Source organism: Nicotiana tomentosiformis, chromosome 5, assembly GCF_000390325.3.
Source record: "Nicotiana tomentosiformis chromosome 5, ASM39032v3, whole genome shotgun sequence".
In the NCBI taxonomy this organism is placed as follows: Eukaryota; Viridiplantae; Streptophyta; class Magnoliopsida; order Solanales; family Solanaceae; genus Nicotiana; species Nicotiana tomentosiformis.
In genome coordinates this window covers 34,019,198-34,047,018 of record NC_090816.1, presented here as the reverse complement: position 1 = coordinate 34,047,018, position 27,821 = coordinate 34,019,198, and the positions used below count along the sequence as shown (strand labels likewise).

General features: G+C 38.3%; 1 protein-coding gene across 1 annotated transcript; it reads right to left on the bottom strand.

Annotated features, from left to right (window-relative positions):
* Positions 1-6,132: 6,132 nt before the first annotated feature.
* LOC104118404 (uncharacterized) lies at positions 6,133-7,849 on the bottom strand. Its single transcript, XM_009629636.2, has 2 exons — positions 6,491-7,849; positions 6,133-6,345 (listed from the first exon to the last, which is right to left on the bottom strand). The coding sequence occupies exons 1-2, from the start codon at positions 7,847-7,849 to the stop codon at positions 6,133-6,135; spliced, it is 1,572 nt and encodes a 523-aa protein (XP_009627931.2).
* Between the last annotated feature and the right edge of the window lie 19,972 nt (positions 7,850-27,821).

Sequence of the window (27,821 nt, the reverse complement as noted above, 5' to 3'; positions counted from 1 at the left end):
TGAGGATATGTTGCGTGCTTACATTCTATACTTCAAAGGTAGCTGGGATGATCATTTACCACTCATAGAATTTGCCTACAACAATATTTATCATTCTAGCATTCAGATGGCACCGTTCGAGGCTTTATATGGAAGGATATGTAGATCTCCCATTGGGTGGTTCGACATTGGGGAAGCAGAGTTGATAGGGCCAGACCTCGTGCATCATGCTATGGAAAAAGTTAAAATCATTAGGGAGCGGTTGAAGACTGCTCAGAGTCGTCAGAAGTCCTATTCAGATGTTCGTCGTAGGGATTTGGAGTTCAAAGAAGATGATTGGGTATTCTTGAAGGTTTTCCCCATGAAAGGTGTAATGCGATTTGGTAAGAAAGGGAAATTGAGTCCGAGGTATGTCGGACCGTACAAAATCATTCAGAGGATTGGTGAGGTGGCGTACAAGCTTGAGCTACCACCTGAGATGTCGTTAGTGCACCCGGCATTTCATGTGTCTATGTTGAAGAAAGTTGTTGGAGACCCGACACTCATTGTTCTGGTAGAGACTATTGAGGTTAATGAGGAATTGACTTATGAAGCGATTCCAGTTTCTATTATTGATCGGCAAATCTGAAAGTTGAGAAATAAAGAAATTGCCTCCGTGAAAGTGTTATGGCGAAACCAGCAGGTTGAAGAGGCCACATGGGAGGCCGAGGAAGAAATAAAGAAGAAGTACCCTTATTTGTTTGAATAGCTATGTAATCATTCTATGAAATTGTTCCCTGTGAATTATATATCATTTGTACACCTTATGCTAAGGGTGTTCCTTTTCTGGTAATATATTTAGTTTATGAGGCCACGGTTGGTGTTGTTTTCATATTATATTGCGTCATCGGATTATGTATATGTTGTAGGATTGGTTTCTGAGATTCTCTGATAGGTGGATAGGCCCAGTCACAAGGGAGACTCTAGCAAAAATTTTTGAAATTTATGGAGTTAGTAAAATTGGGAACTATTGGAGAGTGGATGAGGATTTAAGTCACATTGGGTGTCTATGGCAGATTATAACCCTCATTCGAGGATGAATGATCTTAAGCGGGGGAGAATGTAAGGCCTCGTTAAAATTTTCTAATGATTTAATATTTTAAAGTGCAACAATGGTATTCGGAAATAACGTATTCGAGTATCAAAGGAGACCTATGGGGTGAAACCGCATTATTTTGACATCAAAAGTGTTTCAATGACGTAGTTTCATCGAGTATATGTGGTATCACATTAAGCAAACGAGCTCCAAATTCCATTTTGATTGAAGCATTAGATCCGTACTGAAATTACGGAGCCATAAAAAAATGAATCATCGAATTCGGACATCATATGAGAGAGTTATGCACATTCCCGTGTCAGGAAAAACCATTTCCTGTCGCCAGCGCCCAGGGTAGCGCAGGGCGCTGTCCCTGGCACTGGGATTTCTTTCAGCTACTGGAACCAGTGCCACAGGCAGTCCCCGGCGCCACCTGTGGCGCCCGAAACACTATATACTCATTCGGGGTTCATTTTACCCCATTTTTCTTGGCCAAACTTTGTTGCTCCACTCTCTCAAGACCTTCAACTCCCCCCCATCTTCAAGGTGAGTAATCCCTACTAATTGTGTGATTCATTACATCAATTCCACCCTAAAACTAACTCAATCCTCCATAAAATACATAGATCTTCAAGAAATTATTTCAAGAACTCAAAGGAGTGTTTTGCAAGATTTCTTCCAAAAGGTAATCTTACACCCTTAGAGTTACATGTATGGATATATTATAAGAATATGAGTATGAATTAAGTATTGGAACTTATGGTATGGTGATTGAAAGCCATAAGTTCCCAATTTAAATACATAACCATTGTAGAGATTGAAAGGTGATTATTTGATGGAATTTTGTTATTTGAGGGTGGATGGATGGTCATGTATGTAATGTTGGGAGTTATGGATTGTTCAAGAATGATGGTGGAATAATTATTGGTAAATGGTAGTAATTGTACGAACTATTTTTTATGGGTAAGAGATGTAGAGATTCATGCCTACTAGGTGTTTGATAAAATGCCTAAATGGCCTAAACTATGGAATTTGTTACTAATATTGGTTCCATTGGATGTTGTCATTGTCGATTAAAGTTGCTTAGTGTAGTAGATCATTGTAGTATCATTAAGGGATGGATTGAGGTATGTTGGATAAACTCTTCTCTTAGAATTGGATCCCACGATATTCATGTGAATTATGTAAGTCCCGAGTGGATGATTATAAAATTGGCTATTCCGAGTAAGATTGGGTTGAAAGATATATGTTCAACAAATATTCCAAATACTTTATTTATGTTATGTTATCAATTGAGGATGTGTTAAAGATATGGGCTGTGCATTAGAAATGTTCGACTTCAAGTTAAATTCAAACGAAGGCTATTATGCCAAATTTTGTGAAATATCTCTATGTGCCTTAGACTCTTAATTGCTCACATGTGTACTACATGCCTTGATTTGAATTGTTGTTGTTGGTGGTGGTGATGTTGATGGTAGAAAGTGAAAAGGGTGAGCATGAAATACTAAATATGGCCAACGTGCCAAGAATGATCTTATAGTAATGGCCATTAGTGCAAATGAAATAAAAAGATGTGAAAGTAATATGAAAAGCGATGAGTAATATAAAAAGGTTGATGTCTCGAATAAGACATCCTAGCCGGTCGGGTCGTGATCGGACACCATGCCGCACACATGGTAGTGATTGTGCTGGAAATTATAATTTAAATTGTGATTGTGGTCGATGTCCCTAATGGATAGACTAGCTGTTCAGGTCGTGATCGGACTCTGTGTTAAAGACAGTGGTATTAATATTGAGAGTAATTGTGGTTGATATCTCTAATGAGATAGCCTAGCCGATCGGGTCGTGATCGGACTCCGTACTGAGAATGCGGTGGTACTAGTATTGTGAATAATGATATTGTGGACAATGGTATATCGATGCTAAAAAACGCTCCCAATGTGAGATATGAAAATTAATTTGAACACTGTCTTGATTCTAAATTGAGGTTTGATGTTGATTAAGGTTTTTATTGATATTATGATAATCTTGTTTGTATTATTTGTCATTCTATTGAGAGGGTGTTTAGTTATACATACTAGTGCTATTCGACGGTACTAACGTCCCTTTTGCCGGGGGCGCTGCATCTTTAAATGGATACAGGCGGTTCCACAGCAGGAGATATTGATCAGTGATAGCAGTACACCTTCTTCCCAGCTGACTTGGTAGCCCCACTTCATCCCTGGGTTATAAATCTTTTGTATGTTGTGTATTCTATTTGAGGTATAGTTGGGGCCTTGTTGCCGGCATTATCATTTTACTCTTCCTTATCTATAAAGGCTCCGTAGACATAGTGTAGGTTGTGTATTGGTGCTGGGAAAGACAAACTCGTTATGTTGTATTTGAATTACTATTGACATTTTAGATTATGAAAAATGTGTGGAACGGAGACTTTAAAAAAATGAAGTAACTATTGGTAAAGAATTGGTATTGTAGATATGATCACGTTTGTGTCTAATTAGTGAAATTATGTATTATATTTATTCGTGGATGAGTTTGGATAGAATGAAATCTAACAGGCTTGCTCGGTCAGGTTCACTCAGTTGAGCGCCGGTCGCGCTCCTCGATTTTGGGGCGTGACAATCCCGGACTTGAAGTATTCCTTGATATCATGGAACCAAGGTTTACCATCAAGTTCCTCTTCATCCATATTACAATAGGCATGCTGATCACGGACTTGGATATGCACGGGGTCAACATAAGCCTTATTCGGATGTTGTAGCATTGAAGCCAGATTAGCCACGGCATCGGTAATCTCATTATTAATCGTGGGAATATGCCTAAATTATACTGACCTGAATATTTGACAAAGATCATGCAGACACTGTCGATATGGTATGAGCTTTAGGTCCCGAGTTTCCTATTCTCCCTGAATTTGGTGAACCAACAAATCTGAATCTCCCAAAACCAGTATCTCCTGGACTCCCATGTCTATAGCTAACCTCAAAACCAGAATGCATGCTTCGTACTCAGCCATGTTGTTGGTGCAATAAAATCGAAGTTGGGATGTTACAGGGTAGTGTTTCCCTATTTCGGAAATGAGTACAGCCCCTATTCCGACACCATTCATGTCAGCAGCTCCATCAAAGAAGAGTTTCCAACCTCAATTTTCATTATGATCAACTTTGTCAATATATAGCACTTCTTCATCAGGAAAATAAGTCCTCAATGGCACATATTCTCCATCCACCGGATTCTCGGCTAAGTGGTCGGCCAACGCTTGAGCTTTCATCACGGTCCGAGTCACATAGTTAATGTCAAACTCTGTGAGTAAAATCTGCCACTTTGCAAGTCTGCCTATGGGCATAGGCTTCTGAAAGATATACTTTAGAGGATCCATGAGAGAGATGAGGTAAGTAGTGTAGGACGAAAGATAATGCTTCAACTTTTGTGCTACCCAAGTCAGGGCACAACATGTCCTTTCAAGAAGAGTATACTTAACCTCATATAGAGTGAACTTCTTGCTGAGATAATAGATTGCCTGCTCTTTCTTGCATGTGATGTCATGTTGACCCAGTACGCAACCAAAAGAATTATCCAGGACTATCAAATACAAGATTAAAGGTCTCCCAGGCTATGGTGGGACCAATACATGTTGGTTTGACAGGTACCTCTTGATCTTATCAAATGCTTCTTGACACTCGTCAGTCCACTTGACCGCGACATTCTTCTTCAGCAACTTAAAGATGGGCTCACAGGTCGTCGTGAGTTAAGCAATAAACCTGCTGATGTAATTTAACCTTCCGAGCAAGCTCATCACATCAGTTTTATTTTTGGGAGGTGGTAACTCCTGGATGGCCTTGATCTTCGACGGATCCAACTCAATACCGCATAGACTGACCATAAATCCTAACAGTTTCCCGGATGGGACACCAAATGCACATTTTGCTGGATTGAGCTTGAGATTATACATACGTAGCCTTTGGAAAAACTTCCTCAAATCCTTGATATGGTCAGACTGCTTCTTTGACTTTATGATCACATCATCTACATAAACCTCAATCTCCTTGTGTATCATATCATGAAATATAGTAGTCATCGCCCTCATGTAAGTTTCCCCAACATTCTTCAAACCAAATGGCATTACCTGGTAGCAATATGTTCCCCATGGTGTGATGAACGTTGTCTTTTCTGCATCTTCCTCATCCATTAGGATCAGGTGATATCCCGCATAGCAATCCACAAAAGACCCAATCTCATGCTTGGCACAATTATCAATCAAAATGTGGATGTTCGGTAATGAAAAATCATCCTTTGGGCTTTCCTTGTTAAGATCACGATAATCAACACATACCCTAGTCTTACCATCTTTCTTTGGTACTGGCACAACATTAGCTAACCAAGTGGGATATTGAGTGACCCGAATGACCTTTGCTCCAAGTTGCTTTGTGATTTCTTCTTTAATTTTCACACTCATGTCAGTCTTGAACTTTCTTAACTTTTGCTTGGCAGGAGGGAACGCAGGATCCGTTGGCAGTTTATGAACTATCAAATCAGTATTTAAGCCCAAATCAGTATTTAAGCCCGGCATATCGTCATACGACCATGCAAATACATCTTTGTACTCAAACAGTGTTTTGATTATTTCTTCCTTGACTTGTGGTTCCAGATGCACACTTATCTTAGTCTCCCTGACATTATCCTGATCTCCTAAATTGATTGCTTCAGTTTCATTCAAATTAGGGTTTGGTTTTTCTTCAAAATATTTTAGTTCTTTACTTATTTCCTCAAATGTTGCTTCTTCATCATATTCTGCTTCTTCATCATATTCTACTTCTTGGATCATTATTTCAAGATTAGACTGGCTTTTAAGACTTGCTTGAAAATTCCTCATGCATGTCATGTCATTAGAACCAGCATAAAAAGAAATGTACAAAAGAAAAACAAAATGAAACACTATTAGGTATAATGGAAAATGGGAAATTGCATTTCATTGAAAATAAAAGGATAAAAGGGTTTGAACATCAAAACAAGCAAAAATAAAAATCTGGATTACAACCCTAGAATAACCTAGATAACAGAAAGGAAAACAAAGCAAATTACCAAAACTCCTTCCGGGTGGGGAGAGGAGTAGCTTCCCAATTGCTGAGCTTCGCATTTGGTGCAACGAGCTGCACATCTGCGTTACTAGAATCTTCCCCAATTTCTACCATATTAACCTCATCAAACAGACTCTGGAACCTGTTGATCAGCTTTTCATCAACATCAACTACAGGTTTCGGGACTGATGATATTGGACGTTTTTGCGGCCCCTGGATTGATAAAAGACTTGGAGATGTGTGGAATAGGCTTGGGTAGCGACCATGCCTTCTGTTTCTGATTTTTAGCCCTTTTCACGTCCCTCTCTGTGGGCATGAATCCCAAACCAAATATGCCAAAATTTTCATGTAGGCATACTGGATGCACAATACCCTGTAGAGATAAACCTAGACCTTTACCCGGCACAAATCCATTCTTCAACATTTCATTTGCAACCATGACGGACACGGAGGATAGCCCCGGACCTGGAATGCATTCTCCCTCAAATATCTTCTCAACATACATTGTTTCGAAAGTTTGGTAGACCCAAGGTCCTTTATCATCTTTAGCTTCAATAAACAGAACAAACGGGTCATTATAAGCAGATATGTCCTCATCACCGTGCACAACTATTTCTTGCCCGTCCCATTCGAACTTTACCATTAGATGCAGAGAAGATGGGATTTCCTTAGCCGCGTGTATCCAAGGCCTGTCTAACAACAATTTGTAGGAGACAACCATATCTAGCACTTGAAATTCCATAGTGAACTCAACTGGACCTATCGAAAATTCAAGCATTATATCAGCGACAGAATCTTTCCCTTCCCCATCAAAGCCTCGAACACATACACTATTCATATGGATTCTTTCAGTACTGATTTTCAACTTTTGTAAAGTAGACAAAGGGCAAATATTTGCACTAGAGCCGTTATCAACCAGTACCCTCGAGACAACAGACTCCTCGTACTTGACCGTGAGATAAAGAGCTCGGTTGTGTTCTGTACCCTCCATAGGAAGTTCATCATCTGAGAAGGTGGTCCTATTTGCTTCGAAGATCTTATTAGCAATCTTTTCCAAGTAATTCACTGTGATCTTATTAGGAACAGGTGCCTCATTCAAAATCTTCATCAGGGCTTTGCAGTGGTCATCTGAATATATTAGTAAAGACAAATGAGAGATCGGAGCCGGTGTTTTCCTTAATTGCTCCACAATGAAATAGTATTGCACTTTCATCTTTTTCAGGAACTCTTCAACCTCTTCTTCAGTGACCGGCTTCTTTACTGGAATTTGACTATCCTTGAACTGCTTGGCCTTCCTCAATTCTTCCATGGTAAAACACCTCCCAGAACGAGCCAGTCCTCCAGTTTCATTGACTTCTTCCTCCACTTCTTTCCCTTTATATGTCACTATTACTTGTTTGTAATTCCATGGAACATCCTTTGTTTCTACCACTAGCAATTGGGTCACTGGCTTAATAACAACATGGGTAATAAGAGCCTCTTTCACGACTACGATAGGCTTGCTTGGGTTCCATGGCAGGACCACTTTTGGCTTCTCCCGACTTGCCCCAATATCCTTCGACGACCCTTTCACGTCCAACACATGTGGCTTCACGTTGAGCATGCTTAGTTTCTCCACCATCCCTTCAACTGTCGAGGGAATTGCTTTTGTAGAGTCTAGAACCTTAACTGAATTACCTTCACTGGATAAGAGTTTTGTGAAGCTGGTACACGCCATTGCGGGTAAAGAGGGGGTTGAGCATATGATTGTGTGTGGTGAACATGGTATTGGGGTGGCCTGACTGAGTATTGAGGATCTTGTGGTAGGAAATATTATTGGGGTGGATTATATGGAGTGTGTGTATAGGCTTGGGGTTGGGGTCGAGGTTGAGTGTACTGGTGAGGTGGACCCCTTGGGCCACGCGATGGTCCAGAGACAACCATAGCAATATCATCCTTTTTCTTCTTGCCTAACAAAATTCCTATGCCATTCGGGATTGCCTGCGTGGTTGCTCTTATAGCGAAGTAGCTCATGATCTTGCTCAACTTGAGTCCCTCTTCCACCATCTCTCCCATCTTTACCACATCATTAAAAGGCTTGCCCATGGCTGAGATCAAGTGGCCAAAGTAAGTAGGCTCTTGGGCTTGAAGAAAGTACTTGACCATCTCGTCTTCTTCCATCGGAGGATTAACCCGCGCAGCTTGTTCTCTCCATCTGAGCCCGTATTCCCTAAAGCTTTCATTAGGCTTATTTTCTATCTTGGTCAAGGACAGGCGATCCGGGACAATATCTATATTATACTAAAAGTGCCAGTCAAAGGAATGAGCCATATCGTCCCACGTATACCACCTGCTAGCATCTTGACGTGTGTACCATTCTAGGGCTACCCCACTCAAACTATGACTGAAATAGGCCATCAAAAGCTCGTCCTTCCCACCAGCACCTCTCATCTTACTACAATAATCTCTCAAATGGGCCACGGGATCTCCATGTCTGTCATACAGATCAAACTTTGGCATCTTGAACCCGGCGGGCAGTTGGACGTCAGGCAATAGGCACAAGTCCTTATAAGACACACTTACTTATCCCTTGCATGTACCTTAAAGATTGCTCTAAACTCTTCACCTTCCTGAATATCTCCTCTTGCTCCACATTCTTAGCGGGCTTCTCAATTTCAACGGGAGGCTCAAAGTGAGGGGTATAATAATAGGGATTCGGGACCTTGAAAGTTGGTTCTAGAGCATAGTATTGGGCATCGGTAGCTTTGAACGCGGGTTCACTAGAAGATCGATGGATAATAGCTTGTGAAGGGGCTACAAGAACATGAGTAGATGTTGGAGCGGGATATGAGGTTGTTTTGGTTGGTGGAGCATGGAAAGTTTGGGAAGAGATGCCAGGGTAGTTGTGATAAGGGGTAAAGCCCGGAGCATGTTGTGGGGAAAAATCAACAGTGGTGGGAATCTGGCCTTGTGATAGTGGTGGGATGGTGGTTGGGTTTTCAGTGTAATTAGTGGGAAATGAGGGTGGAGGATGCCCACTAATCCAAGCTTGATACATATATGACATCTGTTGTTTCAACCTTTGAACCTCTTCATTCAACTCATATTCCGACTCCACAATCTCTTTTGATGTATCAACAACACTTGTGTCCAATTCTTTGCTAGTCATGGCTGCCTTACTCTTCGATCTAGTGTTGTATGGATGACTAGCCAAAGTGCTACAAACCAACCACCTTCCTGCTTAAATAATGAAAATAACAAAGAGGAGCAAAACAAAGCCAACATGTTAGCGTTAGGGTATTTATCAGATAATAATATCACATTACATGCGATGCACTTAACAGCAATTAACGATTTTAGAATGTCTTTGAGGGTCACAAGGTCATATGGCATCATCCCAATTTGCTGGTTCCAACCTTCCTTTTTTATTTTATTTTAACGCTCCCTGGCTTATATCATCTTCTTTCCTCTTTTTTTTTTGCTTATCAATCTTTTCTTTTCTCTTATTTCTTACATCTCAAAACTTCATATATTTTCTCTTTTTTTTTAATGATTCGATCGAACATGATGTAGGTTGCCTACGTATTATGTTCCACAAGAATCAGACCAAACGTAGTTCTAAAATAAATGGACAAAATAAACTAACTAAAAAAAACCTTTTCATTTATAATTATTTTTTTTTGGTTTTCAAATACAAAATAGGAAGCACGATAACAAAGGACTCGACAAACTAGACTAGACTACGATAGACTCTGTCACTACCTAAAAGACTCAATACTACTAGGCAAGACTAGAACTAAAAGACAACAAAAAATTGGACTCAAAACATAAAAATCTCCTCAATCAGCTCCTGAATGCAACGGTCCTGGCTGGGATGGTCCTGAGACGTCTGTCATACTCAAGCTCTGTAACATGCCTCGTAAAGATGCGCCAATGCTGGGAACAAAGGTCCTGGCGTGTGCCCCCGCCTCCTGAAGGCCGACCCTAAACAAATACTGACCATGTTGCTCAACATTGGCTAACAAACCTGCTAACTGAGACCCTAGCAACTCAAACCTACCCCAAGGATCTGGATACGAAGCCTCCTGGGAATCATTTGTCTGAACTGCTCGCCCCCTAAGTTGTGCTGGTAATGGGGTACTGACCCCTAGTGGAATAGACTGTAACCAAATCAAATACTCATGAGTACATTTGGGCCTTCCAATGTCCTCTACTAATGTGTTCTTTTTAATTCTCTTTGCATTGTTCCAATATTGCACGTACTTGATCTCATCAGCTGCCGTTTTGCTAAAATTCATGATGTGCTTCTGAAGATTCAGAGTTGGTGGCTCCCCTTGTCTTCTGCCCAACTGTCGCATCCCCTAATTGGCGTGTACGTCCTGACACACCTAAGTCCTATCAACATCAAGAAAGGTTGCATACGACATCCTACCAAGATCTCATCTAAAGGAAGCCAAAGGTAGGTCCACAAAACATTCCTACTTGTCCTGAACCCAAAACACTCAATCCAAGCCATGACACCTATTGGATATGTAAACTTAGGAGACTCCATCCTACGCTTAATGCATACCACTCGATCACGCAAAGCACGGTCAATGGGACAAAGTAAGGAAGCAGTGTGTAAGTGCTTCATCATCCACAATTGCAGCAAAAGGTTACTCCCCTCAAAAAACCTAACACCTCCCCTAACCTCACTGAGGGCTCGATACAACTCTGCCAAGATCATTGGCACAACGGTAACAGTTTTGCGTTGTTTCTCATGAAATAAGGCAATCACTACTGACTGTAGTCGAGTGCTAATATGCCTCTCGTCCAAAGGAAACACCAACATACCCAACAAAGCAAGGCTAAAAGCTTCAAAGCGGCGTCTTTTCCATCTTGCCTTAGTTGTGCAAAACTCATCCCAAAAGACATCAAAGCCATCGTGAGGCCCAAATCTAGCAAAACAATAATCCAAAGATATCCAAAACTGCTCGAGGCATCCCAAATGCTTGTTGTCTTTAAGGCCCAAGTCGCTAAGGAATCTTGTTCTAGAGTGATCTCGGGGAAGTATCATATTTTTGCCTGTGTAACTTAGACGAGTGAGACCAGACATTTCTGACAGGGTAGGAGTCATTTCACACTCTCCAAATCTAAAAACCATATTATGCGGGTCCCAATAGGTCAACATCGCCTCCACTAAATCCGGGCGAGGTGTGATATTAAGAAGTGAAGTGAGGGTGCCCAACTTATTCATTAGCTCGTGTTGTTCTAAAAGTGAAAACATTTTCCACCACCTGACCAACTTCCTCAGAATTTTCACTACGATCAACACTTTTGATCGAATTAGTGGGTCCATACCTCAATGAAGAGAACACAATTAGTGACTCAAGACACTATGTGACACCACATCACTTCCCATTAGACACATGCAAGACATAATTGGGCTTATATATATATATATTATTCTCTTTTTGTTTTTTATAAATGGCCTATATGGTCAAGGGTGGCTATTAGTGCAAACTCAACAAATGTGACCTCAACATAATGGGACACCTAGATGTGTATATAGTATATATTTTATTCTCTTTTTGTTTTTTATAAATGGCCTATATGGTCAAGGGTGGCTATTAGTGCAAACTCAACAAATGTGACCTCAACATAATGGGACACCTAGATGTGTACTCAATATTTTAAGACACGGATCACTAAACTACTTTTGCAAAAATGACCCCATTTTGTAAAATAGCCGATGTGACCAGAAGTGGCTAGACATGCAAATTCAACAAGAATGGACCTTAAACTGAGAGAACATCTTGTTGTGGACTTAGGACTCTAAGACACGGGTTAACAAGTCACTTTGAGAAAATAGCCCTATTATGCAAAAAATGACCGATGTGGCAATTGATTTAGAAAAATATTTTTTCCTTTTTTTTTTTTGGAAAATGATAAGAAAGTACAATTTTTTTCTTTTTTTAATCTTTTTGGAAAACTGGGCAGGAAATTTAAAAGTGATAAAACCCTCAGTATTCTCTCTTACCTCTTTTTTAACCCTTCTTTCCCAAACATCAGTCCGTCGAATGACCTTTTTACCCTCAAAGATGCAACATTTAGCACATAGGATGATCAAACGTCCTTCTGGGCCGATGTGCCCATTAGACATAATTTGGACAGGCTTCCTACAAAGGGACACGGTGCCTAGGACCGGGCCCTGCTAGGTCTAAATGACATGATGCAAATAAGAATGAAATAACGGCTGACCTACGTTTGGGGTTCACTAACAAGGGAATTCAGGGGAGCGTATGGTCGATGTTGGCTGCTCAAGCTTTCCACCCACTCAATACGTCTGACGGCTCCCCCTCCTAAAATAAGGGTGACTCAACAAAGAGTTCGTGTACGCGACGCGTACTACGAGGACTTGTTGTAGAAAGAATGACTCGGGTTTATACAAGTGATGATAGTTATAAAGTAGTAACACATAAAAGAAAAAATGTAAACACACAAACAACTAGAAAATAATAAAACAAAATAAATAAAATACAAATCAAACACAACAAATAAAGAACAAAAAAACCTCAACCGAATATTCTAAAAATCCAACAAGATCATGCATCAGCTCAAACTTGCAAAATTCTCCAGCGGAGTCGCCAAAGCTGTCACACCCTATTTTTTACTTTAACTACCCTCTTTTAAAGATAATAAAATATTTGTAAAGCTCAAAAGGGTTTTCATTTGAAAAGTGACAAAAATATTGTGTTTCAAAAGATTTTTCAGAGTTTCCACTTGACATTTGATTTCGGTGGGCCAAGTCATCATTTTTTTAAAACAGATTTTTCTTTTTAAAACACATTTAGACTCTAAAACCAATTTGCACCAGAGATTTAAAGTAAGGGGGTTCATTTGACTCGGGGAGAAGATATTAGGCATTTCCCAAGTCTCGTGAAGATCACGGTTGCGTACTTGATCTAATTGGCTTTAAAAAATATTCAAACTGAGGCAAACACACACGAAAGAATAATAAACACACAAGAAGGTTCAAGGTTGTCCCCACCTAAATAAAAAAAAAATAAGAGAAAAATACTAAAAGTCTTCTACATTCATTCACAATGTCTTTCACGGCCTCCAATTACATTCACTATGGGGCATACCCCGGATAAAAATATATACAAAATCTGTACGGCACTCCCCTGAGTATAAATTAAAGGGGACGATCTTTCACCTCAACAACTAAAAGAAATAAAATGTCCTAATATTTTTCTACCATGTACTGACGGCCTAAACATGCTCCTATAGATTCGAACAATATAAAAAAATAAAAAAAATAAAAGAGAATTAAAGCATGTAAATATTTTAATTATTTTTGGCTTTTCCCCATTCCCATGGCCCGATACAGTCCAAACAAAACATCCGAAACACAAAAGAAGAGCAAATAAAGCAACTTAACAAAAATAATTTAACTGAAGAATGATATGAGCAAATGTCTAAATAAGCACCAACTACAAGCACGTTATAATCACAAACAGAGAATGCTACTTCTATTACTTATCACTTAACGGGTGTGGGAACTAACACATGATTTCCTTTTTTATTAATTCAACAGATGTTAGAACCAACATATGATTTCATTTCTAGTGCATGTAATGAGGATTTCATCATGAGGCATGGACTATGAATATTCATTTTATCAATGAAGCAAATAAATAATAGATCTAACCCAACTAAATGAAAGAAATTAAGGTGTGAGCCATGGAAAGTAACTTTTAATTTCCGGACTAAATGATGGAAGTATTATGCCGATATTATTCCAACATGCTAGATATTAACTCAACTTAAATATGAAAGGAGATAGTTTTTCAAAGAAACTTAGCAATTTTATTCATAAAATTCAATAATGGTGGAAAACTTCTGAACAAGCACATGACTTGATTTTCATATTCGATGTCCCAGGAAGAGTCAATGAAAGCCTTCAAATAGTCATTCATCTACTAAAATATTTTTATGGATCGAAGAAAGTTCAACACAAAATGACACGGAATTAAAGATCTACGCACTTCAAACTCATTCAAACAGGGATTTGCTAGGAAATAAGATACAAAGGAAACGTAAACAACACAATTTAAAACTAAATTAAGAAAAAATTAAAAATAAATTCAGAAATCACTAACGGCGCAATCCAAACAACAATCTATTTGTTCCGAGTGTAATCAAATAAAGAAATGAAGAGTGGGAATGAACATGCTTAGCCAAAGATCTTCTTGATATCGAATCGACAAATACAAAACTTGGCTCCATAATTCGATTAAGGACAGCTATAAAATCGAGCAAAGACCACGAACCAAATCGGACAGACGGACCTCGAACGGCCCCGCAAAACCTCACGCCGAACACGAACTCGAACCCAAACTTTAATCAAACTCCATTTATTGGCAAAAAAAACTCAAATCCGAAATTGAAAGAGGAAGAAACAGACCTATATTTTAGTCTCTGAAATCTCAATTTCTAACTAAAACAAAAACACTTTTTTTTTGGATTTTTCTGAAACTTGAAGCAACCTAAAAGTCCTAAAAGAAGTCCGAACACGAGAAAGAAGAAACGAATTTTTTTTTCTTTTTCTAATTGAGAATTTTGAATTCAAAATCAGTCCCAGGTGAAAAATCCCCAACCATCCATACAAGAAACCTTCGCTCTTATCTCTCTCCGTTCGTGACCTCCTCTACTTCGGCTTTTTGGGTATCTTTTTAAGAAGAAGAAGTGAACATCCAAGTAGACTCCATTAATGTGAGTGGAATCCTATGTGATTTCAATTGATAATTTTGTTGTTTATGTGTGTACTTTTTCATTGGTCAAATATGTGAGTGAAATCCTATAGGAATTCAATTGATGATTTTATTGTTTATGTACGTCAGAGGTGATGTGAGGAATGCCCAAATATTAAGAGTGAAAGTTTGCAAGAATATATACTGTGTGTGTTTTGTTTCTTTCTAAAAATGACGTGAGGTTCCAAAGTTTGTTAAAGAAAAAAGACAAAAAGCTAATGGGACCTTGCTTTCTTGAATTGACCGGGAAAAAACTTTGAAAATAACATATCAACTTTGCACAATAATGAAAAGTTCGGAGAAAAGCAAAAATACTACGTACTAACCACTTATACTATGTACATCTAAATTTGTACTAAATTAACTAGTTTTGATTGTTTTTTTGGAGAATGAAACTAGCACTACTTAACACAATTAAACTAACATAATAAAACTCCATAATTTAAAAACCCATGTGACCTTTTTCTTTTGTGTGTGCACATCTCTTTCATTGTTGCAGTATTGTGAGGGTTGAGACCGGGTTTATATGTGCTATAAGGTATACTACGGGCATCGGGTCAGTGAATTTGCAGTTGTTGCGCTTGGAGGAGGTTATCACGGGAAAATGAGTTATGCATTGCATGGTGTGATCTCAGCATGGGTGCATGATTATGTAAAGGTTCAGTGCATGGAGATTGATACGGTATTTATATGTTAGAATCAGGTCTCGTGGAGAATTTTGAATGTTGGAATTTAGTTATAAGGCTTATTAGCTAAGGTTATAGGGACGATCTTCAGTGTGGCCCGAGCTAATACGCTCACATGGGGTATAGTGGCACGAGTAGGTGCACGAGGTGTCAAACGATGATTTTGGACAACTCTGGAATAGTTCTTGGCACGTTCGAGGACGAACGTATGTTTAAGTGGAGGAGAATATAACGACCTGACATGTCGTTTTGAGCTCTAGCACGTCGTTCGGCGGTTTTGAGGCCTCGAGTAGCTTCACTTCATGCTTTATGACCTGTACATATGGTCGGAATTGAATTCCGGGTAGTTCGGAGTGGTTACGAAAGGAAAATTCTTATTTCGAAAGCTTTAAGTTGGAAGAGATGACCAAGGTTTGACTTTTGAGTAAATGACATTGGAATCGGGATTTAAAGATTCCAATAGGTTCGTATGATAATTTCGGACTTGGGCGTATGTTCGAGTTAAGTATCGGACCACCCGGGAGCATTTCGACGCTTGTTGTGGAAAAATATAGCATTTTGAAGGTTTTAGAATTTCTTAAGTTTGATTTGAAGTAAATTTTGGTGTTATCGATATTTGTTTGGGGTTCAAAACCTTGGAATAGGTTCGTATTATAATTTTTGACTTGCACGTAAAGTTTGGCATCATTCCAGAATGTTTAAGTATAATTCGGACGCGTTCGGCGAAGTTTGAATGTTTGAAAGTTTAAAGAAAGGTTTCGATCGTCGATTCATAGTTTTGATGTTGTTTGGAGTGATTTGAGGCTTCGACTAAGTTTGTATCGTATTTTGGGACGTGTTGGTATATTTAGTTAAGGCCCCGAGTGGCTCGGGTGAGTTTCGGACGGAGTTCGGATCGATTTGAGCCGTGTTGAAATTACTCGAATTTTTGTTTTGCTGGTGCAACCGCTTCTACGAAGCCTTGGTCGCAGAAGCGACTCTGCAAAAGCGAGATGAAGCTCACATAAGGGACTTGGGTGAGTTGTGTGTGTGGTCGCAGAAGCGAAAAGGAGCAGCGCACCTGCGTATGCGCAGAAGCGACGCCATTGCCGCAGGTGCAGGGAAATGCGCAGATGCACGAGGCTGTGTCGCACCTGCGATTGCACAAGAGCGGAAGAGCTAGATTTTTCTCGCAGAAGAGAGCTCGCAGGTGTACAAATTCGTCCGCAGGTGCGATGATCGTTAGGCAGAGGGCCTTGTTAAGTACGTGGGTTTGGCTCATTTTTATTTCGTTTCTTCCATGGGAGGTCTTGGAGCGAGTTTGGAGCGCTATTTCATCAGCACTCATGAAGTAAGTAATTTCTACAAGTTGTGAGTTAAATATACAAATTTGGGCTTGTAAATGAATGAAACATTGTGGAATGGATTTCAAGAGAAAACCTAGAAATTGGTATTTTTGGATTTTAACCACGATTTTGGAAGTGGAATTAGGAGTATATCATATATTTGAGTTCGTGAGGTCATGAGTAAAGTTTATCTTCGAAAATATTCGTAATCTGGGCACGTGGGCCCGAGGGTTGACTTTGTTGGCTCTTCAAGTGGAGTTGGAAATTGTTATAAATTAATTAATTATGAGGTTGGGGCATATTTTTATAGATTTTCATGATTGTTTGACTAGTTTCGGATCGATGGGCATCTGGTTTGAGGTGTTAGAGAGGCGTTAGAGTCGGTTATGGAACTTCGAAGCGAGGTAAGTCTCTTATCTAACCCAGTGAGGGGGAATTTACCTCGTAGGTGTTATATTCTTATGTGCTACATGTTGTGGGAGCTACGCACGTATGAGGACATAAGTGTCTGTGCGTATGCTAGAATTCCTGATTATGTCCGGGTAGACTTAGGTTCACGTCATGCTATAATTGTACTATTTGAGTCATCTTTACTCGTTTAATTCCTTTATTTCGCGTTGACTTAAGACTAGACTTGCATAGGGTGATAGACTCGCTATTGTAGAGATGTGACAAGCTACTTGATAATCCCGGAATAATTTGTGCTTCCGTTATGAATTCCTCCCACGTTGTGCGTTTTTATCGCAAAGCTTTCTTTAAAGTACATAACTCACACGTTTATTCGTGAGTGGGATCAAGGACCCGTTAAAGTTTCTTACTCTAATGGGATCGAGCCGATCGCCTCAGTAGGATTATGTACCACACTCTTATGGGAGCAGTCCATTCGCCTCGGCAGTATAATAGATGCATTTATGGTTCGTGTCGTTCGACCCTCGGCAGTGCACATATTATTATGGGATCGGTTCATACGCCTCGGCATTTCTATAACTACTCTTATGGGATCGGGTTGTTCGCCTCGGTAGCGTCGTGCATAATATTTGGCAAGAAGCCATCGTATCCGTCAGTTTTCCTGATTTGAGTTGCGATGATCTATCCGGTGGGGACCATTTTCCATATATTCTCCGATTGAGGAGGTGATCGATAATTGAGGTCTTGCGTTTACTGTTCAGAGGAGGATCGTACCACGTGCTTAAATTTATTTGCACTGTTTTTACCATGCCTCACACTTGCTTACTTTCTGTTGTACTTGATTTATTGGACCACTAGTAAGTATCGATGTCGGCCCCTAGTCACTAGTTCTCCGGGGTTAGGCTAGATACTTATTGGGTTCGCGTTGATTTACGTACTTATGCTACACTTGTTGCATTTTTTGTGCAGGTATATATGTATATTTCTGGTGGTCTTTTAGGCACAGAGGCGCGGCTATTCTGGGGACTTTATGGTGAGCTACATTCCATGTTACGATCTGCAGCATACAGAGCCTCCATCAGAGTTATTTACAATCCCCTGTCTAACTTGTATTCCAGAATGATGTTGTATTTATTTATATTTCTTGGTAGATGCTCATGCACTTGTGACACCGAGTTTTGGGATATTCTAGATGTTGTTGGTGATTTTGCATAGCATTTATACACTCTTATTATCTATTCTATTAAAGTGTAAGTTTCCATAATTGTAATGCGTTGATTTCTTTATCTAATCAAATTCATAATTTCAAAAATAATAAAATGCCTAATCAAGTTGGTAGTTCACTGTTGGCTTTCCTAACGGCGATGTTGGATGCCATCACAATCTATAGTGAGTTTTGGGTCGTGACAGAATGGGAATATTCAGGCGGGATTCACGGTGTAACAGGGACAGAATGGATGATTTAGAGTGATTTCGAGTGACCTTGCACAAATTTGTGCAAGGTTTTTTGGAGATTGATGGCTGATGGAGATGAGAGAAAAGAGGGAGGACAGGGAAAGATAGGCGACAGGGAAGTTGGGAAATAATTAGGGTTTGGCTAGGTTAAGGGGTTGTCTCTAAGCTTAAGTTCGAAGATGGAACGGAAGCCGCTGGATCTATTGATCAATGGCTCCATTTGTTTTGGTATTTAGGGATTTTAGAAATAATTCAATTGGACAAATTGATGGCTATTGGATCTCTTTGATCTGACGGTGGAGATTAAGTCTTATAAGACTAAAGAAAAAAAATAGAAAAATGAGGATTAAATGCGGACCGTTGATAAGATAGACCAATGGTTCAGATTTGATTTTGGGCTTGGTAATTGGAAAGAGAGGGATTGGATCTAGGTCAGATTTGATTTTGGGCTTGGTAATTGGGCCGAAATTAATTTAAAGAATAGTCACTCTATGTTTAGTTAAGAAATTACAATTATAACCCTTTAGCCTTTTACCCTTTTGAAATTAATTTAAATAAAGTTAATTATTTTCAATAAAATATAATAAAATTATAATTATTAAATATACTACTAATTAATTTAATTAATTATTTATAAAAATACTTTGTTTTCTTAATTGTAACACTAATTTCAAAATATTAATATAGTAACCTAATTTACTAGAAATTAAGGAGTAATTTTGTCAAATAAATTATAAGGCCTATGCGATGTATATATAAAAGTTATTTTAATAATCTTAAAATAGTAAATATATTTGTAATTACATAATTGTAACGACCCGACCGGTCGTTTTGACCATTAATATTCCGTTCAGCTATTTGGAGTTTTGATTAGCTCCGTATGATATATTATGACTTGTGTGTATCGTCTTGATTTTCAGGTGTTTCAGAATTAGTTTGGAAGAATGAATTTCATGTTTGAAGCTTTAAGTTGGAAGAGTTGACCAAGTTTGACTTTTAGTATTTGACCTCAGTTCGGAGTTTCGATGATTCCGTTAGGTCCGGATGGTGATTTTGGACTTGGGCGTATGCCCAGAATTTTATTTGGATATTTCTAGAAGGTTTCGACACTAATTGGCGAAGAAATTTGAAGGTTTGGAATGTTCATAAGTTTTACCGGGAGTTGACTTTGATGATATCGAATTAAGATTGTGGTTCCTGGAATTAAAATGGATTCGTTATGTCATTTGAAATTTGTGTGCAAAATTTGAGCTCATTCCGGGTTGAATTGATATGTTTCGGCATAGGTTTTGGAAGTTAAAAGTTAAAAGTTCATTTAAGCTTGAATTGAGGTGTCATTCGTCGTTTCAATATTGTTATATGTGATTTGAGGCCTCGAGTAGGTTTGTGTTATGTTATGGGACTTGTTGGTATATTCGGACGGTTTTGTTTAAGGCTGGTTTAGAAGGGTTTTTGATGTGGCCGCACCTGCAGAGCTTTGGGCGCAGGTGCGGAGCTGCAAAAGCGGTAGTGGCATTGCAGAAGTGGAGAGTGTGCTGGGGGTAGGAGTTCGCAAATGCGGAGTTTTTGCATCTGCGAAGGCGTAGATGTTGTGTGTGTGGGCGCAGAAGCGAAGGCCAGCGCAAAAGCATGCTTTTAGTTCGCACCTACGGTTGCGCAAAAGCAGAGCTTTTTCCGCATGTGCGATGGGCGAGTTTCCAGTTCTTATCCGCGGCAGTGGCATTTTGGTCGCAAAAGCGGCTCATTTGATCGCAGATATGAACAGTGCTGGGCAGAAGCTATAATTTCGAGGGTTGGTCATTTTATTCACATTTTTTAGACTTGGAGCTCAGTTTTGGGCAACTTTGGAGAGGAATTTCACCGCACGAATTGGGGTAAGCATTCTTAACTCGGTTGTGATTATATTTCGTGAATCTATCTTCATTTTTGGTAATTGGATTGTGAAGTTTTAAGAGAAATTGGGGGATTTTGTCTATAATTTCATAAAAATGAATTTTTGAGTTTTGAACATCGATTCGAAGTCAGATTTGAGTAAAATTAGTATGGTTGGACTCCTAATTGAATGGGTTATTGGATTTTGTGAGTTTCATCCGGTTCTGAGGTGCGGGCCCAAGCTTGACCTTTTGGTTGACTTCAGGGTTTTGATTAAAGATTCGACCTTTATCATTTGAAATTGTTTCCTTAGGCATTATTTGATGTATTTGAGTTACTTTTGGCTAGTTTTGAGCCATTCGGAGGTCGGTACGCGCGAAATGGCATTTCTGGAGTATTGTTTGGCTTGCTCAATATTGGATTCGGCTTGTGTGAGGTAAGTAACATTTCTAAACTTGGTGCTAGGGGTATGAACCCCTGAATATATGTGTTATGTGTTTGGTGTTGAGGTGACGCACGTGCTAGGTGACGGGCGTGTGGGCGTGCACCGTGTGACTTATGACTCGATTGATTCTGTGGTACTGTGTAGTGACCAAATCTTATTTCTATCCATGAAATTTCTATGTGATAGAGTAAATGAGCTATGATCCATGTTAGAAACCATGATTAGGCTATATGTTTATCCTGTTGGGACCCACTGAAGTCATGTTTGTTGTTGAGTTATTTGCTTAAATTGCAATTACATACTCATTCATTGCATATCATATCTCAGTCTCTGTTATCATTTGTCTCACATCATATTATCATTGTTTGGGCCGATTGACACAAGATTTGTGAGGCCGAGAGACTAGAGAGATTGATGACTTAGTGAGGTCGAGGGCCTTATTGTGAGGGTGTTTATGGGATCGAGTTGCACACCACAGCAGGCTTTATTGATCCATGCCATGATTGGCTTAAATTAGCGCTTGGGCAGGATCTGCCCCTCCGGAGTCTGACTTACCAGCAGTGAGCGCAGGTACCTACTGAGTGCGAGTGCGAGTGCCGAGAGCGAGTGCTGAGTGACTGTGAGGACTGAGTGACTGGGAGGACTGAGAGAATTGATACTCTGAGAGTATTCATATGGATTTATCACAGTGTTGCATTGCATTTAACATGCACATTTGACATATAGGCATAGAGATGTATTTTCCTCATGTTGTACAGTATTGCGCCATTCATGACTTCATATACACATTGACATATAGGCAAAGAGATGTACTTTCTTCATGCCATCTAAAAATGAAACATCTTACCCGTTGTTGAAAGTTGTTGGGAAACATCACTGTTTTTCAGATTTACTTATATTTTGGTGATTTCAGTAAAAGATTTAGGTTTTCACTGTTATACTTGAAAAGCATGCCTATTTTCCGTAACTGTGAACGAGCTGAGCATTATATTTTTGAGTTATTACCTGTACTACTTTAGTTATATATATTATGAGTTGTTCCTGGCTGTTGATGTTGGACTCTGACCTTTGTCCAAACTCGTCACTGCTTTCAACCTAATGTTAGGTTTGTTACTTATTGAGTACATGGGGTCGATTGTACTCATACTACACTTCTACACCTTGCATGCAGATTTTGGATGTTGATATTACTATGTATGGCGGAAGCTGACATTGAAGACGTACCTGCGTTCCGGTCATAGCTGCCACTTGTTCTTGGTAGCTTTAGAATTATTAATCTATTCGTGTATATTTCAAACAGATGATGTATTTATTACATACCAGCTTTGTAAATTCTAAATCTTAGAAGCTCATGATTTGTACTACCAGTCCTTGGGAATTTCTTATATAAAAGTTCAGTATATTATCATTATATCTCTTAGTAAATCTCATTTGAATTGGATTGTTATTAGTTAGCTTACCTAGCGGGTTGGGTTAGGTGCCATCACGACTAGTTGGGTTTTTGGATCGTGACAATAATACTAATAATACATAATTAATTTCAAAACTAATACTCAATTAATTTGTAAAAATAGGTATTTATTACTAGAAAATACTTCCAAATATTTATTACTAGAAAACTAATACTCATGATTTGTACTACCAGTCCTTGGGAATTTCTTGTATAAAAGTTCAGTATATTATCATTATATCTCTTAGTAAATCTCATTTGAATTGGATTGTTATTAGTTGGCTTACCTAGCGGGTTGGGTTAGGTGCCATCACGACTAATTGGGTTTTTGGGTCGTGACAATAATACTAATAATACATAATTAATTTCAAAACTAATACTCAATTAATTTGTAAAAATAGGTATTTATTACTAGAAAACACTTCCAAAATACTTATTGTAAATTATTAAGTATAAATTAATTAATTTTAAAAAGGAGGGTCGAAATTGGCCGTCAACACTATCCATGTACCATCTTTGACTGTTTTCTCTCACTACTGCATGTACAAGAGAATCAGATATTATACTTAGGAATCCAAACAAGTTTGGGTCTCTTGTAATGAGGGAATAGACGAATCAGATTTCTTTTTGTCCATGCAAGCATCACACATTGTTTTTCCAGAGAATCAGGTTCCTTAGCTGTGGATACCTTTTCAACAAAAACTTTGTTTTTCTGTTGGGACTGAAACTCGGCTTTATATGAATCTTTGTAATGACCAATTTTATCACATTGAGTGCAAAGCTAGTTATCAGGCACAATGACATATTTGTTATGTGGGTTATAGGGAGCTTTAGCCTTTTAGAACCCGATTCCTTGCTTGTTCCCCCCATTACTTTTATATATAGAAGTGATTGTATCAAAGGACCAGGTCCGCCTCAGAGATTTATCTAAATCATTTTAACCCTGTTTATATCTTTTTTGAAGTTGTCTATTCTTTTCAAGTTCAGCAACAAGACTCAATTTTACATTTTTGAGTTCATTTTCAAGCTTAAGGTGTGCCTCTCTTGCCACTTCCTTTCCTTTAAAGGAGTTCATGCCTTTTTCCATTGAATTTTTTAAGAGGATATTTTCTTTCTTTATTTCCTCCATTGTTTCCTTCAGATCAACAACTACAACCACTAAATCCCTTTCTTTCATGTTCTATCTCTCTGATTTCCTCAGTTAAAATATTTTTATCATTAATGAGATTGTGGTAAGCATTAATTAAAATATTAGCTAAAGATACAAGCTTCTTTTGAGAACAAGACTTCAAATTTCTTTGAACAACTAGAAAGTTTACCTCATTGACATCATTATCTTCATCCTCATCAGATTTTTGCCATCAGTGCAAATATGGAGTCATATTCTGCAGCTTCGCTTTCAACGGCCATCATGGAGGTGTCTTCTTGTTCATCATCACCCTCAGATTCACTAGAGGAATATCCCCAGGCATCTAGAGCTTGCTTCACAACATTATCAGCGGTATCTCTTATCTTGAACTTCCTGTTGGGGACCGGGTTCCTCTTAACCGTCTTATTTGCGTTGTGTTTGTAATGGTCCTGCTTGTGGAGAGGGCAATCTTTGATGAAATGTCCTGGCTTTCTGTACATGTGACAACAATCATATCCTTTAGTGTTTCTGCTAGAGCTGCCCTTCTTTGAAATTTCTCTATTTCTACAAGCCATTTTCTGATATCTTCGAGTAAGATATGCCATGTCAGCGTCATCACCACTTGAGTCACTGTTGTCCTCCATGAGAACCAGGTTCTTCTCCTTTTTGGATTCTCTTCTTTCATGATCCTTCTTCTTTTCATCTCATTGGTTTTCAGATTTTCAATGAGTTTGTCAATAGTCAACTTCTGTAGATCATTGATTTCTGTGATAGCATTGACTTTGCTCTCCCAGGAACCTGCTAAGAAACTAAGTATTTTTTTGACCAGCTTGTTCCTTGGAATGATTTCTCCAAGGGAGTGAAGCTCATTAATGATGGAGGTAAAGGGAGTATGCATGTATTGGATAGACTCGTCCTCCTTCATCTTGAAGAGTTCATGCTCAATAGTAAGCATGTCGATTTTTGACTGCTTGACTTGAGTGGTTCCCTCATGTGAAACTTGAAGAGCCTCCCAGATCTCCTTGGAAGATTGACAGGCTGAGATGTGGTTGTACTCGTCTGGTCAATGCCACAATTGAGGATCTTCTTTGCTCTGAAGGTTTTCTCGATGGCCTTCCTATCAGCATCATTATATTCCATCTTTGTCTTTGGAACTGTATCTGTTCCCTCGCCAATGGTCTTCATGGGGACAAGGGGTCTATCATAAATAACATCTCATGACTCTGAGTCTTCTGTCATGATAAAGTCATGCATTCTTACCTTCCACCAGCCATAGTATTGGCCATTGAATCTTGGTGGTCTGTAGGTTGATTGTCCTTCTTTGAAATTTGGTGACCTGCTCTGATACCAATTGATGTAAGCTAAGGGTCTACCAAACTGTATAGAGAACCTGGTTCTCTATCAGTTCCCACGGTACACAACAGTAAGTAAAGAACACAACGATATTTACATGAAAAACTCCCAACTCACGGGATTAAAAATCATGACCTACACTGGTAGGATTCAACTTCACTAACTGAGCAAATTTTAGATTACAACCTATTGCAATCTAAGAATTAAACTCTTAATCCCTCACCTACTCACAATAACTATATTATAAGCCTCTTTGTAATAACTCTATTACAAAGCTAACCACTCGACTAACTCTAGTCAAAACAACCATAAGAATAATGGTTTAAAAGGTGTCCTACGAATGCTTCTGAAAAAGTTGTATAGGAATTACAATTTAATAACACAAGACAAAGACACAACAATAGTAAAGGACACAGGACATAATCAATGTTGGAATCTAGTCCTTTGTTATGTTGCTGCTTTGTTCTTCAATACCTTGGAGAGAATGCAGGCGGCACACTTGAGAGAGAAAAAATCAATGTTTTGGTCTTTGCAAGTGTGTGTGAAATCCTTTGCCTCGTGTTGATAATATATGTGTAAGGTCATCAAAGATGATGCAAGGGAGTGTCTGATATACGACATGCTTCAACATTGTTGTTGTATTATTGTGTGTACAGTGCAACGGCTTTAATAGCTGTTAAAGTTGACATGTACTGTGATCGGAGGAACTGATCTCTATCTGTTCCCTCTCATGTTCCCTTATCTGATTTCATTGAGAATTGAACCAGATATTGACTCGTTGCTCTGAACGCTGAGGAACGAATTGTATCTGGTTTCCTATCTAGTTCATGAAATTTGTTAAATCATCAAAACAAAAGGCACATAACTTATTAGATATCTACCAAAGCAAAAGACAAGTCTTATAGATCGATTGTAAGACTAGCAATATTATATAGAGTGAATGTTGGGCATCTAAAGTCGAACATATCCATCAGACGGGTGTCATACTTATTCGAATTCTATAGTGGATGTGCGATCATACAGAAAATAGTCTAAAATGACCACATTTGGCAAAGGTGTCTAAGTAGCACACTTAGAGGATTAAACAAGAGAAACTCGCTTGAAATGGTTTGATTATGTCTTACAACGACATTAAATATACTTATTGGTAGGTGTAAAAGTATGATGAGTGAAAATATCAAAAGGGGACAAGGTAAGCCGAAAATCACATGAAGAGAAATTTTCTTCAAAGCCTACAATCTTCAGGAGTCCATGAGAACTAGCAAAAATATGATACAATGAAAAAAAAAGTTTACGTGAGCGACACCAATTAATTGAAAATTTGTATAATAGTAGAATATAAGGAACTTAGGTGCAGAAGTTCTTTTTCTTAGAGTTCTTATTTTTAATTTTATATAATATTATATTGAGATAAATTTGAGATGAACTTAAAAGGAAGAAAGTAAATAGTGAGGAATCATATTGTTGATCTAATTTGTTTGAAATTAAGGTGCAAGTATTGTTGGTGAAGATAACTTTTCTCTATTCAACTCTTTAAAAATTAATTTTTAAATGCACACTTCACAAAAAATACATATAGATATAACTTCTCTCTATTCTATTTCTCAATTTTTTTTGAAAGGAAAATTATTTTTCGTTCGATATTTTAAAGATGGATAGACTTAGGCTTTGTTTATTTTTATTAGGAACTAGTTTCTGGCCACGTGTGTTGCACGTGTAGTACAAACTTTTCAAAAATTATATAAATATTATTAAAACATATAAAATAAATTATAAAGAGACAAAGTGCAAGTTAAAAATGATGAAAGAGATCACGTTTAGCAATCTGGTGATTGAACTCGAAAAGATTAATAGGATATCCTCGGAACATGAAAATGTGAACAATGATTTAATTAGGTATATACGATTTGTAATTATATTAATTTTAATATTATGAGGTACAAATAAGATAATAGCTGAATATAAGATTGTCTCGTATGGTTTTCATGCATAATGTAATAAAAGAAAAATAAAAGTAGCGCAGCACGAGAGACTTCAATCTGGAGCCAATGGATCCAGTTTACCTTTTCTTTTTCCTTCTCTTTCTTGCCTATTTATCTTTTTTATTTGTAATCGTTTTCTCAAAAACTTTAAATATGTTTATAACATTTCTTATGTATATACAAATATTAATTTAGATTTTGGTACATAGTGTAAACTACATTTTTCCTTTACTACCATGAAGAAGAAGAAGAAGAAAAAGGGGTATGCCTGCTTCACCATGGATGATCAACATGCCAAGGATTTTCAAACTTTCTAATATACAATGAAATAATTTGTAGGAGTACTTTTTTCATTTATACTTTTGGAATAATGTAATGAAATAATTTGTAGGAGTACTTTTTTCATTTATACTTTTGGAATAATGTATGTCAAAGTTGGACTTCCAAGCGGGGGTTCGAATTAGTTGAATTTTATATATATATATATATATATATATGAGGTGCTATTTTCGTTGAATTAAAAAAGAGTATTCTCATGATAAAAGCCTAAATAAAAAAGACACAGGAAAAAAGAAATAGTTAGCAACAATTTCGACTTATATGCCATGAACAATTTCGACTTATAGCAATAGCAGTGGTGTTCCGATGGGGATTGTGGAGGCTGACAAAGGTAGTTAGCGATAGAAGTGGATCTTGGTGGTTGTAAGTTAGTTGGTCATAGGATTGACAATGAAAGTGATATGCACTATTCTTGTGTGTGTCCTAACCATCATTCGTTAACTTAAAACAATATGACACTGCTTCCATTCG

Excerpts from the sequence above, each read along its gene's own strand:
- LOC104118404 (XM_009629636.2), bottom strand. The coding sequence starts at position 7,849 with ATGGCGTGTACCAGCTTCACAAAACTCTTATCCAGTGAAGGTAATTCA. Across the intron at positions 6,346-6,490 it reads TACAGGGTATTGTGCATCCA|GGGCCGCAAAAACGTCCAAT; the intron begins GTATGCCTACAT and ends TTATCAATCCAG.